Here is a 16,439-nt window from a genome sequence, read left to right on the forward strand (position 1 = left end):
TCTGACCTGGCAAAGATGTCATTAATGCACATTGTCTTTAATGGGGATTTAGTGTCAACTTCCGCTGCTTGCACAAGCCGTGCAGCTGGCTTGTTGAGGTATTCGTCACACCAGTCTTCCTTCGTCAGCTCCTCAAGGTATTGCTTCCATTTCAGGCAGTCGGTGGTAGTGTGACCCAACCCTTGGTGGAATGTGCAATACTTTGTCTGATCCAGCTTAGTAAGATCATCCTTTTTGGGTGATGGCAGTTCAAACCATGATTCATTCTTGAGCTTACAAAGAATATGGCCAATCTGAACTGTGAACTTAGTGAACGCCTTAGGTACTGTGTCATCTCTGTTTGGGGAACAATCCCTGCGCTTATTTTTATTTTATTTTATTTTTTTGCTCGTTCCTGCAAGATTGCTTAGCCTTATCCTACAATGCGTGCTTCTCTGCCAAAGCGTATGAAGTTGCCAAGGTCAGCTCTCCGCGCATGATCAATTTTTTCGAAAAGTGGGTGATCTCTGGGAGCCTCTTTCAAAAGGCTGAGCATGCAATGTTGTCATCGCATCCGATGATCTTCGCCTTCTCCGCCTTGAACCTCTTGACGTATGTGTGGAGCGTCTCATACGAGTCCTTCTTCATGTTGAAGAGGTGGTCAGACTTCTTTTTGATCGAGCAGTAGGACAAATATTCCTTAATGAAAACCAAGGAAAGTTCACTGAAGTTCCAGATTGAATGTGGCGGCAAGGTGTGGAACCAGTTTTGTGCTTCGCCTTGTAGAAAATGCACCTGCAAAACAATCAACACATTTGATCAAAGACCTAAGCCTCACGTGCCCACGAGGTGTTGGGGGGTTAGGCCAATGGATCTCTGATGCCTAAGTCAGTTTCGCTAAGAGAGTAAAGTGTTTAGGGCTTTTTAGGGGTAGCAAAAACTCTGAAAATTTGGTAGAATATGGGGTATTTATACGGATAGGGCTAGCCATAGTGTAAGGGTTTTACCCTACACATGGCGGCATCTTATTGGCCAAGGTGTTTATAGAGAAATATTCTCAAAATATTCTTAAGATATTAAATAGAAAATAATATCTTGAGATAATGGTGTAATTATCCTTAATTTATTTAAATTGGGATTACTTACTTGATTGGAGTCAATCTTCAATTGGGAATGTATTAAAGATAGGATTTGGGTAATTAATTCTTATATTTAATTCCTTGTTAAGGGCAGGTGAGCTGTGGGCAGTCGTATTCAGCTGCTGGGACCTTCAAGGGTGTGAGTTGTTCGGGGGAGTATCTAAGAAGCCTACCCATTTATTAAGGGCAATCTTGTCTTTCTAGAATAAAAGTCCACATGTCGCCTCTAGAATTTTTGAAATTATTTTAGACTCCACACGTATTACTCTTGTATTAGGCTTAAACACACTCACACGAGAGGGGACAGACCTGTTGAGAGAGTAAACTCCATATTAAAATCTTAAAAGCTTTGCATATGCTTATTAATTAAGAGTTTAGTTACTCTTCGTATTGTCTCTCAACTTTCTTCGATTAACCCGTATGAAATCAATCTGCACAATTGGAAATTAGGTTGCAGGAAGTTTGATCGATGTATGCCTGCCATTTGTGTTAGCTTTGATTAGGCGCATGAAGTCGCACCAAAATTGACCAGTATTCAATCTCAAGAATTCTCAATCACCATGCATGTGGCCCCCTACAAAATTCCAGTGTTTGTATGAAACAACCTTACCAATAATGTAAGGAAATTGAAAAACCTTAGCACGACACACGAAAACAGCTGCTTGTTGATATTGGGGAAAAGTCCAATTTTAGGTGGGAAAGAAAATGGAGAGTGATGAGTGATGACATATAGAGGCCCCACCTCACTCTTTCTCAAACAATCAATAATTAGTTGATTACATTAACCTAGATGAAACTTGCTCAACAGAACAAAATGTTGATTATCATTAATAAACCAATAGATTAGAGAGAAGTCTCCCCAGAGGTCAAGTGCAAGACAATTAAGATAACCACGAGCATACTGTGTCTATGAGAGAGCTAGAGAGAGAAAGACATACACACAAACACACAGCTCAGAGAGAGAGATTTTAAAAGGACACAGGTGTAAAAACTGAAAAAAAGGAGATCGAGAGGCAAAAAGGGTGGGAGAGGACTCACATGATTTCCAACAATATTCCAAGGAAGTTGCAGCACTGGCATGATCTGTATCCATAATGTGAGTATTAAGTATTAACTTTCTTATGCCATGAAAGTCTTGGAATATCTACATTTGGATGACCTTAATTCCATGGTTTGGATTCTTTGGAACCAAACAAAAGCTCCCAGAACCGAGAAACACTTAAGCATCTCTGTCAGTCGCCTCCCTCACTACATCTAGGCATCGATTATAGAAAAAATGTTTGATTACTCGGAAGAAGGATTGAGGCAAGTACTACTCTCACCACCAATGGTGTTTATATTTTGGGGGAAAGAAAGTGAATTGCAAAGTACACTTTACTTAAGCTAGTATACTTGATTGATTTTTCTCCTTTGATTTCTCTTTGTTTTCCAAAAAATTTCAAAGTAATGATGTATTGATATGTATAGTTTTTTCAAGAAGACAATGATTGCGATTCATGATTAATTAGCGTCTATTAATTATTCTCTTATTTTTCTTCATTTTTCGGTCGTAGTCTCTCATCCCTAGTTTACAAAGATCATAAACAGCATGTTTTCTTTGAGAACTAATTAACCTTTAATTAATCACACAAAGTTGATTTTTTTTTTTTTTTAATGGGGGTAAACAAGGTGATTGTTATCAGCTTGTTTTTACTGGATAGATAGGATCATTATTTGCAGCCTAAAAATTCAGTTTCGGTAAACAATGATTTTCGATCTACTGCTAATTAAAAATTAAGATCTCTCGATCTATCTCTATCTCCCCAGAATTAATCATAACAAAACCCTATTTTTTGTATGAATATATTTATGAAATGGGGGAATCATTAAACATTAGAATATGAGAGGTAAAGCTTTAATTTCTTTCTTGTTTGTTAATTGATTCCAGGCGGGCAATAATAGCTGAACTCTTGTCAACATATTGATGATTATATGAAACTCTTGTTCTCAGCACACTAATAACGTCGATCTTTATTTTCTTAATCATGTCCACCACTCAGGGTTTCTGTTTAAGTATATCTTTAAAAAAAAAAGTTTTTTTCTCTATCCACATCTTACCAAATAAGTTCGTAGGATGACTAAGAACATATAGTACTATAACCAGGAGAGTTGGATATATATCAGTAGTTGTATCTCACTCAGGTGGCAGTAAAAAATACTGCTAAACTACCAATTAACAATAGTTTAATTCCCTTTTCTTTTCTAGTGAAATCCACTATTTTAACTTCTGGTTGGTGTTAATTTTCAGCAACGCACGGGCCTAGCTGATAAAGAGGAAACTAATCATTCTGGGGAACTAAGCAGCTAGCTAGCCATAATGGATGAGCTAGAATTTGGTTATCAGGAAGCTGAGAAGAGTAACGAGATCAGCGAGGAACAAGTAGAAAACGGGTCAGTGGGATCGTCCCAGAAATTCTCATCCTTCGATTTGAATGAAGAAGCAAGTAGTGACAATGAAGAAAGAGGCCAAGGGAATAAAGCTGCAGATAATGATATCTCTAGTGGAGGAAATGAAGGGCAGAGGGTTAAAGTAAGGCAATATGTGAGATCAAAAATGCCTCGTCTTCGGTGGACACCTCAACTCCATCTTTCTTTTGTGCACGCTGTTGAAAGACTGGGTGGCCAAGATAGTAAGTTTCTAGCTAGATACGTATAATAAATATGTATATATCCTTTTACATCAAGATGAACAGTACTTTCTTGCCCTACATGCGCGTCTCTCCAATAATAAGGTTTAGAAGTAGATAGATTTTTTATTGAGAATATGGATTCGAACTTGAAATCACTTTTAATACTTAAAGAAAAAAAAATACCATGTACTATATAGGAACATTAAGATCAAGTTACATTATTATTATTATTACTTTACTTAATTACAGCCTCTTTACATTAATAATGTTTCTGTTCTGTTCGTATCGATGCAGGAGCAACTCCCAAATTAGTTCTTCAGCTAATGAATGTGAGAGGACTTAGCATTTCTCATGTAAAGAGTCACTTGCAGGTTCGGAAATAATTATTTTGTCAAAATAATCATATCCTTATAATTAATCAGATCCTAATAGACTTAATTCTTTTCTTTTCCAAATTACTAATTCCTCCCAATCATGCATTTTCCAATTGTCAGATGTATAGAAGTAAGAAGCTTGATGGGAATAGCCAAGGTAAAGGTTGATCTGATATCATCTTTGAGTTTAGTATAAAATTAGCAAGGTTAAGTTATTTAACAACTTTTTCTGTTTAAAATAATTCTTCTAAAACTGTAGTAGTCTAAATTACAAACAAAAACTTCCGGAATTTGTCATTTATACCAAGTCCTTATGTCCTTATGTCCTTATGTGATAAATATTGTTCATGGAAAAGAAAGTGAAAAAATTTATCCATGAATACAAATCCTATTTTTGGTGCAGTATTATCTGAAAACCACGAATCCAAGCATGGAAGGGATTACATATCTTGCATGGTGCACCAAACAATCAACCAGCCTCGGCGACATGTATACTTTAGAATGGACAACGGTGGCATCGTTGTAGCAACAAATCCACACGACTGTCATAGCCAATCACAGCCAGATTTTAAAGCTAGCTCAAGGTATATATATGTTACACACTAACACTAAAAGAAATCAATATAAATTGTCACTGACATCGTTGGCACAGGATGAGGTGGCTAAAGCCGTTAGTTACTTATAATAAACATGCTTGGTAACAATCATTAGACACTGATAGTGACCTTAGCCACCTCATCTCGTGTCATGACTAATGTTAGTGACCAATGATGTATGTATTTTTTTGGTTTCGTAACTATATTTCTCTTTTATCTAGCCATAGGCCCTACAATCATGCTTCTATTGTTGTTATAATCAGGTCAAGTTCTCTACTAAACAAAGAAGTCGCAAAAGGCAACAACTCGAACAAATCTATAGATTCAATCTTGCAAACTGTACCAATAAACCCTAGCAAGTTTCCTGAGGAAAAGAGGTGGCCTCCATTTGAAACGACTAACAAACAACAATGGAGGGCTAAAAGAATACCTGCTGCCAAAATCAATTGGTCGGATAATCGTAATGGCTCCCAATCTGACCATCTAATGCATCATATGCACACCACACCAAGGTTGATAGGGGAATCTCACAATTTAAGGCCACCAAACTGGCACCTTGGAGAGAGCAGAAACGTAAGGCAATTTCCATCAAACGCACACAATTCTATCACCAATTCCAGTTGCTACAAAACCGAATTCAAGTCGCCATTTAGGTTTGAGGTATGCTTTACATTCTGCAGATTAGTCTATTGATATATATATATATATATATATATATATATATATATGTATATATATATATGTATGTATATGTATATGTATGTATATATATGTGTGTATATTATACATTTCATTACTTTTTAATTTTGATTCCGTACATGTTAATTCTTATTCATCTTAATTACTACCTGAATTCCGTTACAGTTGAATGCAGAAAAATTTTCGAAGTACAAAGAATGGATGCCACAACTGGAATTGGGTCTGGGCCAAAGAGTTGAGAATTATGAGGAAAAGAAGATTACTTCCAGACATCGTATGGTTAGTGAAGATCATTATGGAACTGGGCAAAGAGTTAAACAGGAAATTAGCACTAAGCTTGCTCTTTCTCTTTAATTCTTGTTGTCGACCTAATCTGGTCGACCCCACGTATATACTGAGGTGCAAATAGTGAATATAGAAGTATATCCAAACAAATTTCCAGTCTATACTAATTAATGTCATGGAGCCACCCAGGCATTGAGGAGGCTGGTTAGTGATTCCCAGGTATATATCTCCATCGTCTTCCCAAGACCCCCTTGGCTAGTCCTGTGTCAAAAATTCTCAACGTACTGTGAAATACTTGTTTTAAAAGCATTTGTACAAGCTTAGGGTTTTTCTTTCTCTCTTTTTTTGGTGGTGCTTTCGGTTTTGACTCCTTAAACCCTCAATGGTATTATGATAACAAGGTTTTGCATGCATGAACGAAAGGGTCACAAATTTACAGACTAAGAGGATATATATGCTCTATTACACATCCGAGTTCGAGTCCTTCTCATAGTTTAAATCAGATAAAACTTTAATGTAAATATCATTTCAATCAAAATATAGAAGTACCATAATGTTTTGGTTGCTTGACTAACTTCGATATTAAAATAAAAATTTTATGGAGGGAGTTAAAAGTTGAAGTACAAAAGAAAACATAAAACTAATTGATTTGTTCCTTTTTGAAGTAAAAAAGAAGAAAATCCTTGCATAGACATGTCCATGTTTCTCATGTCAAATAAACCATGAAATGAGAAATTATTGTGTGATTCTAAATTAAGCACTGTTTGGTAGTATAACCAGTTCACTCTAACACATAAATCAATTAATAATATCCAGGTGTCAACTGCATAAATGAAAGTTGTCCGTATTCAATAAGCAGGTGTCTATTTAGTACATAAGCTCACTTAACAACGGGCATCATATTATTAGACTTATTCGCTGCTTGATAAATGCTAAGAAGACTCTTTTAAATTGGACCTTTTCATGGACCTTCCGCCACCTTATTTTTTTAGCACATTATTTTATAACGTTGGCATAGAAATTGTGCCATAATGATAAGTGTGGGAGAGTCTATAAAGAGTCTTACTTTTGAGAGAATATTCTTAGCAATTCTCTTCGGTGCTTTATACAACGTGCCAAACGAGACCTTAAAAGCATAAACTCCTCGTTGACTCATACTATAACATAGATTGGCGTATAACGCGATTTTGTTCGTATGTAGTTTCAATGAAACCGAACATTTGAGGCACTCAAGAATGGGCTCTCAAAAGTTACCAAAGGATTCATAATTTCTATTGTCTGGTAGTCGAACAGTCCAGAAAATTACATGGGCCTTCTGTAGCTTAAGAGCGGGGGGTGTCTTTGAATTCATTTGTCTAGGGACAAATGAAATGCTGATGGATTCTCAGCTTTCATGCTCCAGGAACAATCCATCACAGAAATATACAAATACTTTTACTGAAGCAAAGAAACTACAAACCTGAAATATACAAATATTTTAATGATCAGTAGCAAAATGTAAATGAATGATCATCTTTAGGGTGATTGACTTCCAAAAATATCAAAAGCCAACATATTAAAAGCTACTGATATGGGAATTGCTTCAACTACAAGGAATTTGTAAGAGGAACTCAACTGTAGATAGGTAAAAAAAAAAAAAAAAAAAAGAAGCCAAAAGCAGAATCTGAAAACCCAAGTTGCTTATCTGGTATACAGTAGCGAAAACAATTGGAGGAAGAGAGCCTCCAAAAATAAATTGGCCAGCTCGAGTTAGCTACCTCGGATCACCTTCAAACCAACTCTTCCGACGAAGCCAGCAAAACAAAAAGAAAATTTTGGAAGACCCAGGCAAATCTTACTCTAGGATTGCTGAGAAAAATGAGTAATTAATTCCTGTCAAGGTATAAAATGTTAGAGCTCCCTTTGTCACAGAAAACTTCTACTGTATACAAAATTATGTGAGAATGAAAGATGGTGAGATTATTACCTCAGAGTAGCGCACATGATCATTACGCGAATTGGAAGTTTTTACAATGGTTTCCCACTTGGTACTCATGGAGGATGTCTCCGATTCCAGCCTTTTAGTATGCGCATGTGAAAATGAATTTCGTGAAGAAATTGACGAAAGGGTAGACCAAAGCCAAGACTCGGAAGGTGATCTTGGTAGAGGTGGGGGAAGAGGAGACTGTATAGTTATAATCTGACCACTTTTTCTATCCAGCTTTCCATTAGTATCAGAGTTTGAATAGTTAGAGGCCTCAATTTCCTGACCAATTCCCAGCAGAGAGTCCTTCATTGCAACTATTTGGCCTTTGAAGTGTGATATGTCACATAATGAAGATGAGTTGTCATCAGCAGACTCGAATACTTCAGTTTCCAATTTGCCACCAGCCTCGAAATTATTCAGGCATTTGATGTCTTGAAATGGAGATTCTGCAGAAGAAGTTTCTTCCATGTGTCTTCTCTTTAATAAGGTCTCAAAAATTTCATCAGCACAGTCGACTTGTTCTTTGGTATCGAAAGAACTGGAATTCGAATCTGACAGTTTGCCAATATTTACAGTATCTACATACAGCGTCTTCTCAACGATAGGGCTCTCAGAGCGTGGCCCTTGTATATTTCGTTGATGGCTTGTTACTTCCTGAAAGCTGTGACCACCTTTTTTATGCAAATTGGACTTACTATTGGCTTTGGTACTCTCTTCTCTGGGAACGCCAAGAAATCCTACTCCTGGAAATGGAGACTTAGGTGCTTCATTTCGATAGGGGGATATGCAACCACTTCGTGAATGCCTGAAGGGAGATGACCTACCTTTGTTTAGATCACCGGAATGTGTATGGCGACTAGACTCACTTACCTGCTTGTACTCTAACTTCTGCAGTTCAGCTGAATGGACTCCAAGAGGTGCTTCATTTCGGTAAGGGGATATGCAAGTGCCACGTGAATGCCTGAAGGGAGATGACCTACCCTTATTTAGATCACCAGAATGTGCAAAGCGACTGGATTCACAAGCCTGCTTATACTCAAACTTCTGCATTTCAGCTGAATGGAACCCACGAGGTGCTTCATTTGGATAGGGGGTTATGTAAGTGCTTCGTGAATGTCTCAAGGGAGATAACCTACCTTTGTTTAGATCACCGGAATGTGTAAGAAGACTGGATCCACAAGCCTGCTTGTACTCAATTTTCTGCAGTTCAGCTGAATGGACTCCATGAGGGGCATCATTTCGATAAGGGGATATGCAAGCACTTCGTAAATGCCTCAAGGGAGATAGTGTACCTTTCTTGAGATCACCAGAGTGTGTAAAGTGACTGGATTCACGGGCCTGCTTATACTCAAACTTCGGCAGTTCAGCTGATTTGACTCCACAAGGTGCTCCATTTCGGTAGGGGGATATGCAAGCACTTCGTGAATGCCTCAAGGGAGATAACCTACCTTTTGTTGGATCACCAGCGAGTGTAAAGCGACTGGATTCACCAGCCTGATTATAGTCAAACTTCTGAAATTCTGCTGATTTGACTCCACAAGGTGCTCTATTCCGGTAAGGGGATATACAAGCACTTCGTGAATTCCCGAAGGGAGATGACCTACCTTTCTTTAGATCACCAGAATGAGTAAAGCGTTTGGACTCACCAGCCTTCTTATTCTCCAACTTCAGCAATTCACCTGATTGGACTCCACAGTTTGATTTGCGCTTATAAGCAGCATCCCAAGCATGCTAGTTAAAATCATACGAAAATGTCAGAATTTATATGATTTTGTTATCAGAAAATAAATAAACGAAACTAGAGATGTGATAGTTTCTAAAACAACCTTGTTGAGTTGTTGGCTGTGAGACCGACCATAAGTAGATTTTTCTGGTCTTGCAACCTTAGAGGACGAAGACATGAGACCCCGGGTCTTAACTTTCATCCCTGGAATTGGACCTAAGAGGCATAAAGAGTTTCGCAAGCACAACCGGGGAAACAACCCACAACCCTTCGCTGAAACAGAGCCAGAGGGATCGTAATCGTCATCTTCTCCTTCACTTTCTTTTTCCTCTTCGTATTGTCCGTGTTGCAGTTCCATTTGAGATACTTGTTCCTTAGGTAAGGGCCTCGTATCCTCATGGCGGATTACCCTCGTGATTCTTCTTGGCGGTTCAGGTGCAGCTGTATGCTGCTTCTTTGCAGCGTGAGGTGTCTCCAAAGACATTGCCTTGGCTGCAGGTAAGAATCGATTCATCATGAAATCCCGGGCTTGTGGATCAATAGCGGAGGGTCTAGATGGCTTCACGTCTGCACTTTCAGATTGACTGAGACAACTTGCACTACAGTTCAATGAGAAAGACTTCGTAGGGGAAATCGTCTCAAGTGCATCCGAATAAACATCATCCTCATTCTGTAATTCCAAGGCCATTCTCTCGTTTGTTACATCTTTCGAGCACTTCAACTCCTTCACATTTTCTTTCAAAGAATACGCTTTAAAGTGGGGTGATCTAGCCTCATTTTGATCTCCATAGTCCCTTTCTGAATTATGTTTTGTAACATCTATAAGCTTTCCCCGGGGAAGCCTCGGAGTAACTGAAGCCTCCTCTGTAGGCTGAAGCTCTGCCTCATTGTCTTCCTTGGCTTTTCCGGGGATGTGCTCCCAGTGAAAAGGAACTGCAACCGGTTCTGTCACCTGCTCCAAACGAAAGTCTGATTTGTAAGAAGGAAGAGTATGCCGCCCATCGGGCCTCTGCATTATCTTCTCTTTCTCTCCATCTGCGATCACTGGTGTTGTAGCAATTCGTCTCACGGACAGAAAAGGCGCATTCAAATTCAGTTTCCTTTCCTCCATATATACTGATTTCGATCAAGCCAATGTTCTTTAATCCCTCTATACTTCAAGGTTCAACAACAGGGGTGGCAGAAGAGATCATGGTAAATCCGTTCGCATCCGAATTTAAATCAACTCTGAAAAGAAAAGGATTAAAATTACTGTAACAATCCATAGTTTTATCAACCTAACACACACACACACACACACACACACAAAAAGTACAGAAAAAATTCACACCTACACAGATAGGCCAAATCAAATATCTTTAACTAAATAACGGAAAAGCATTTAGTAGATGAACTAAATTTTACCTACTCTAACAAACTCCCATGACCAAAAGAATTACTACTGCTCTTCTGGTGAATAAAATTAACCTTTTCAACGACCTCAAACCCTCCCAACAATCCCATCAATAAAATCCGATAAGCAGAATGAAACCTTGAAATGTGTGCCAAAGGAAGAAACTTTATTGTGAATTCTAATCCAAATTTGTCTAATTCCAACATCATACTAATTCAACAACACAACAAAAGCAAATCTTTATCTCACTGAATGGATTGACTGTATGAATTCTAAAACGCCAATGCGCTTGGTTTTACTCCAATGGTTTTACGTTAAGTCTTCCGTTAACTCCAAGTACTCAGCAATACAAGAATGTTCAAACAAAAAACCCAGAATTTAAATTAATGTATAATTAACACCATCAGTCACTTCAAGTTGTACTTGTACATCAGAAAGTTCATATTTTTTTGGTCTGATTCCAACATCATCCCAACTCAAAACAAAGGGAAACAGCGATACCAGAATGTTTCGAAGAAAACCCAGAATTTAAATTCATGCATAACTTACACCATCTGTCACTACATTGAAGTTGTATATCAAAAAGTTGAGAAATTTATCAAAAACTCTCCATTGAAGAAGATGAGAGAGGAGGCTTACCTGTGAGAGAGAGGTTGTTTCGAGCCTGTGTGCCCTGATGAAACTTGGGCTCCGAGAATGATGCCGTATGGTGCGGAGAATGAGTGCAAACAAAGAAAATAAAAGAGCCAAGAAAGGTAGGGGAGAGAGAGAGAGAGGTGGAAGAATGTGAGAGTGCCTTTTTTTTAACTTTTCAAAGAGTGTATGTAGTGTCAGACATGGACGAAGACCAAACACATGCAGAGGGTAAAGCTAAACACAACATAGTACAGTACTTTCGTTGGATCGATCATTTTGCTCCTCCTTCTTCTTCCCATACGTGGACCCATTTTTTAGTATGTTATGAACACGACTACGCTTCCGTACAATTTTATTTAATTAACACATGATATTTGTATACTTGTCTCATAATATACGATATATCATTTTTGTTATCTACTCTTACTAAAACATGTGACATTGATACACCACTTGTTTCTTGATATTGGATTGATGGAGAGGGAGATGTGGTCATGGACGTTACGGTTGGGAAACAGTGACGGTTGCTACTTGCTCATCCAAGCTCCTTTAACTCTTCAAATTTGTCAAAATTGGTGGACTGACCGACTTGTTTATTAAGCCTTCAGCCATGACTCTTTGTCCACGTAGCATTTAGATAGTAATCACCTTTTATTATATTTATATACTTATTTATTTAGAATGAGAAAGGTTATGAATTAAAAATTAAGTATTTAGAAGAACATAAATGGCATCGAGATCAATTACTCTTCCATAATTAGTCGAATTCTTAGTTTTTCAGTTATTGTATATAGGATGGTGTGTGGAAAACAGTATTTTTTTTTTTTTTTTTAATTCTGTATGATTAGAAATATGGAGACCCTGAATAGATGAAATATCCATATGTTAATAAACACTGAAAATATCAAAATCATAATATTGAATTCTCATTTCAAATAAGAAAACATGCATGTGATGAGGTTTTAGGCTAAAGTCGCGCTTCGGAATGTTTATTGAAAAACAAGTATGCCCGTAATGAATTTGTTTTAGTTGAAGGCATTTTGTTAGAGCCATACCATCATTTTTATAATAAAAAATTCAGTAAAAAAAAAAATACTTGAAAGTACTTCTTAAATCACAAAACCGAAATAGTATTTTTTGGGTCGAATAATTTGGATCTATTTCTAATGGACTCAATGACTCGCAGTGAAAGTGTGGCAATTGGAGGACCCATTGGCATGTGATGATGCGACTCTCCAACACTTGTTCCACCCTTAATTGTATTTAAATATTCAATCCAATTCTCTCCGGATGTGAGAGTTTTGTCAACAATTTCAAAGAAGTTCGGTTTTGAAATTGGTCACCAACAAAGTAAAATCTTTTGTTCGATTAGTCTCTAAAAAGTATGAAAAATGCATAACATAACATGGTAGGTTCAGTTATGAACATTGTCAATCTGCTTTTCTCTTGATTTAAGGGATTGATTGCCCTTAGATTGCGGATACCAACTTTTGACTGCACCATAAAAGCCATTGGGTCTAAACCATTCTTAATTGGGCTTTTCTTTTTTCTTCAAACGAATAACATAAACTTTATAAAGAAAAAAGAATAGGACTCTTTTTTTGTTCACTAAAATACTACTCTTTAGAATCTTTTTTGTTCACCCCTAACACAAGAGATCTTTCCTAATAATTAAAAAAAATTGGTCTTAACAAGAGTTATTGTGATTTTTACGTGACAGTCTTTGAACAGAATAATAAGTATATCCTAAAATTAATGGTGCTAAGTAAAAATGCTTCTAAATGTTTTATGAGAACACAAAACAATTGAACGAATTAAAATAAAACGAACCATTTATTTATCCTATCAATTAAACAATTGGCTGAATTTTCCTATTTCTCTTTACCACTGCTATGACAGCCATGTTTTAACATTTATATTGTTTCCAAAATCAAGGGGCTCGAATTCTTTGCGTGCCAAGGAGTTTATGACTACTCTTGCTTTGTTACAATATGTTCCACAAGTTATTCGTATCTATGTATCATGTAAAGAACTCAACACTCTCCTACAACCGAGATTGGAATAGGAATTGGTAAATATCTCCTGTTTTCGATATGGATTTTTAAGGTGGATTCAATCTCTTTCCTTACATCATTGCTAGTCTTGTAAGTCTTGTTCATGTATATGAATTAATCTTATCACAACAAAAGATAGCTCAAATCATGTGCGATTATTAACTCACTACTCATTGGTCTTTTAGGTACTCGGAGTTTTTTGGTACTTTTTAGCTATGCAAAGAGAGAGTCAACTTGCTGGCAACTTCCTTGCCAAAGTCATCAAAGTGGACGTAAACCTACTTTTTACTGCAACGATTGTTTGTTCCAATTAATATCACAGCCCTAAATGATTTGTGCCCTATTAATCCGTCAGATACAAAGGTTTCCGATTTTGGGATATTTCTTGATGCTTTTCAGTCTGATACGGTGGAGTCAACAGACTTTCCGTGAAAGCTTTTGCATTGTTTCTGGTAGGGACTTAAAAATCTAAGGTTTGTAATGGATAGGGCAACATCAACAAAGAATTTTCGTTGTCAGTTATTGAAGATCTTCTTACTTATAGGATCTGCGCGCATTGAAATTAATTTTACTTCAGATATTATTTCTTATCTGATCAATGTGATTTTTGCATGCAGTTCTCTCGGATCTAACCTCGAGACCAGTAGCTACGCATTGGAAAATCTGTTTGCCGTTTTTATTTCTTTATTTGGCTTGCTACTATTTCTATTTTACCTCAGTGGAAATTTGCAGCAGGTTGGTGACCAATAACATCTAGGAATCCTTACCTTCATTCCTGGTTTTGATATTTCAGGATTTAATGAACTACTGACCTTACTGTGCACTAGATATGGACGCACAGGGTAAGTAAACCATCAGCGAGGAGGAAAGTTCTACGCCAGATGGAATCGAAAGAGTGAGAGAGCCAATTCTGGTCATCTGAAAATGGCATTTCCAAAGCATATGAAGAAGGTGATGATGCAAAAGCTACAAATACATCTTGAAAAAGAAAAAACATCGATGTTAATTACCATGAAGAGTATTATTTCTATTGTTTCTGTGGGAGATGTTATTCGTCAGCAAGGCATTGTATGGAGCTACGGATCAAGTAATAATAATAACATTAATAATACTGGATGCACTCAAGAAAGGTGATTCTACGGAGAAGAACTTGTAAATTGGGTCAGCATTGGGCTTCTTCACTGGCTTACCAATCTCGACCATGTTTGTCAAGTCCCACACAAAAGTTGAAGTCTTTGTTCTAATGGCTTACAACTTGAAAACTATAGTGTCCCAAAACTGGTCGCATTTTTGTCAAGGTCACTCCGCCCTCTCAGGAGCAGCAACTAGCTAGCAGCTTCTTCCGTTCAAAAAAGTTGGAGCTGCCATCATGAAGAAAGGTACGGGCCGTGCATCTTGCCCAGCTGAGAGAAATGGGGAGTAAAAGGATAACTAATAAAGTACCTCTTCTAGGTCACTTCAAGTAGTGCGGATGATATGTCATTTCATATGAACACTACAAACGTTCTTTTCCAAAGTTGAGGAAGAGGAAACGTATTATCTATTATCATTTCCCTAAGAAACTTGTTTATTCAGTAAAACAGCAGAAGCCAGTGAAAGATAATCACTAAAGATGGCCTTTTTTAGAAACCTTTTTCATCAATTCATGAGCTTTAAGTGTGAAGCCTATTTAGAGTAAAAGATGTACGTCAACAAGCTTACAACTAATTAACTAGGCATATATGTGCAATCAAAAGCCAAATGGGAGAACCAATGCTCGTCTAGTGCATCTATCCTAAAGAGATATCTGACCCCTTTTTTTTTCACAACAAACTTACAGGAAGGAGATTCGAACATGAGTGTAAGGGGATGACACTGTCCTGACCAACTCACCTAACCCATATATCGCACTGTTGTCCAAACAACATTTGCGATATCTGACCTTTAAAAGTCCAAACTTTCACCACAATAATACTCAGGACTATTCAAATAAACTTGTAAATAATTGAAATGCACTTGCTAGCTAGCTAATGAAATAAATGATTTTGAAACACACCACAACTGCCTTGCGTTTATTTTGTGGATTTAACCACGAAATTTGCAGCCTTAAGATTATTGGGTAGTTCTGTTTTGGTAAAATAACTAATGGGTTGCCTTTGATTCTATCTGGGTTGGCCTGATTTTTTCAGATAAAGTGTTGAGTCTGCTAAAGTTGGTATTGTAGATCGTTACTGGTGCATAGGTGGCATTGAGAAGTTTTTGATTGGTGATTAAAGGTTGGAGCTTTACTCCAATCTGGTAAGTCTCCTCTGAAATGCAATTCCTAGCATATTCATATCTAGTCAGAAATTCATTGATAGACTCCGTCTACAACCCAACAAGAAATTCTCTTACGTTTGAAATTGCAATTTCTACACCAAGGGTTCTCTCTGCTAAGTCTCTTACGTTCCCCGTGTCAGTGGTCTTTCTCCCTTCTGATATCGTTTGGAAAAAAAAAAAAAAAAAAAAAAAAAAACCAACAATGTCCTTATGCGAGCTTTTCTCTCCTCTTATGAGTCCTTCTCACCATCGTGTGAGTGGTCTTTGGTTCTGTTGCTAACGGCCCTAGTTGTGGCTAGGGTCGATGACAGTCCCATATTTTCCCTCTATCTTCATTTTTTTCCTTGCTCTTCCTATTGCATGCAATTTTCCTTGTCCCTACCCATCATAATTTCCTCCCCCTTCCTCTGCTTGTCTTTGATTTCACCAATTTGAGCCTTAATCCCCAATCCTTTATTTCCTCCATCCTCCTCGATCCATACCTCTCCATCATTTGTATCATTTGGCTTTATCGTCTTTCTGCCCTCCTCAAATTCGTTCAGGTACAGCCTGTGTTCACTGTGCTTTGGAGCTGACCTATGGGAGGGTGGGTAGAGCTTGGTTAGGCTGTTCACACCACCACCTTTGT

The 16,439-nt window shown here is 37.5% G+C and overlaps 2 protein-coding genes, 1 long non-coding RNA gene and 1 pseudogene across 4 annotated transcripts; 3 read left to right on the plus strand and 1 right to left on the minus strand.

Moving 5' to 3' along the window:
• Nucleotides 1-1,982: 1,982 nt before the first annotated feature.
• LOC137728527 (myb family transcription factor MOF1-like) lies at nt 1,983-4,329 on the plus strand. Its single transcript, XM_068467290.1, has 4 exons — nt 1,983-2,214; nt 3,406-3,787; nt 4,082-4,158; nt 4,282-4,329. The coding sequence occupies exons 2-4, from the start codon at nt 3,475-3,477 to the stop codon at nt 4,327-4,329; spliced, it is 438 nt and encodes a 145-aa protein (XP_068323391.1). The 5' UTR covers nt 1,983-2,214; nt 3,406-3,474.
• A 239-nt stretch (nt 4,330-4,568) lies between these two features.
• Nucleotides 4,569-6,077, plus strand: LOC137727403 (uncharacterized). The gene is made up of 3 exons (XR_011067795.1): nt 4,569-4,745; nt 5,021-5,417; nt 5,622-6,077. It is a non-coding gene; the product is annotated as an uncharacterized lncRNA (long non-coding RNA).
• Nucleotides 6,078-7,027: 950 nt separating this feature from the next.
• Nucleotides 7,028-11,593, minus strand: LOC137730023 (uncharacterized). Of its 2 annotated transcripts, XM_068469093.1 has the most exons (5): nt 11,463-11,593; nt 9,534-10,657; nt 9,000-9,438; nt 7,708-8,918; nt 7,028-7,613 (listed from the first exon to the last, which is right to left on the minus strand). In XM_068469093.1, exons 2-5 carry the CDS (start codon nt 10,539-10,541, stop codon nt 7,581-7,583), a joined length of 2,691 nt encoding a protein of 896 aa, XP_068325194.1. In that variant the 5' UTR covers nt 10,542-10,657; nt 11,463-11,593; the 3' UTR covers nt 7,028-7,580. The 2 variants fall into 2 exon arrangements, with proteins under 2 accessions (XP_068325194.1, XP_068325193.1); XM_068469092.1 differs by having other exon boundaries at nt 7,708-9,438.
• A 66-nt stretch (nt 11,594-11,659) lies between these two features.
• LOC137728529 (cyclic nucleotide-gated ion channel 1-like) lies at nt 11,660-14,979 on the plus strand (annotated as a pseudogene).
• The last annotated feature ends 1,460 nt before the right edge of the window (nt 14,980-16,439 follow it).

This window comes from Pyrus communis, chromosome 3, assembly GCF_963583255.1.
Source record: "Pyrus communis chromosome 3, drPyrComm1.1, whole genome shotgun sequence".
NCBI lineage: Eukaryota > Viridiplantae > Streptophyta > Magnoliopsida > Rosales > Rosaceae > Pyrus > Pyrus communis.

Bases quoted from the DNA above. Each gene is read 5' to 3' on its own strand.
- LOC137728527 (XM_068467290.1), top strand. From the start codon at position 3,475: ATGGATGAGCTAGAATTTGGTTATCAGGAAGCTGAGAAGAGTAACGAG. The intron at 3,788-4,081 runs GTAAGTTTCTAG...GTATCGATGCAG, and splicing joins AAGACTGGGTGGCCAAGATA to GAGCAACTCCCAAATTAGTT. The intron at 4,159-4,281 runs GTTCGGAAATAA...TCCAATTGTCAG, and splicing joins ATGTAAAGAGTCACTTGCAG to ATGTATAGAAGTAAGAAGCT.
- LOC137730023 (XM_068469092.1), bottom strand. From the start codon at position 10,541: ATGGAGGAAAGGAAACTGAATTTGAATGCGCCTTTTCTGTCCGTGAGA. The intron at 9,439-9,533 runs GTTGTTTTAGAA...GATTTTAACTAG, and splicing joins ACAGCCAACAACTCAACAAG to CATGCTTGGGATGCTGCTTA. The intron at 7,614-7,707 runs GTAATAATCTCA...ATACCTTGACAG, and splicing joins ATCATGTGCGCTACTCTGAG to GAATTAATTACTCATTTTTC.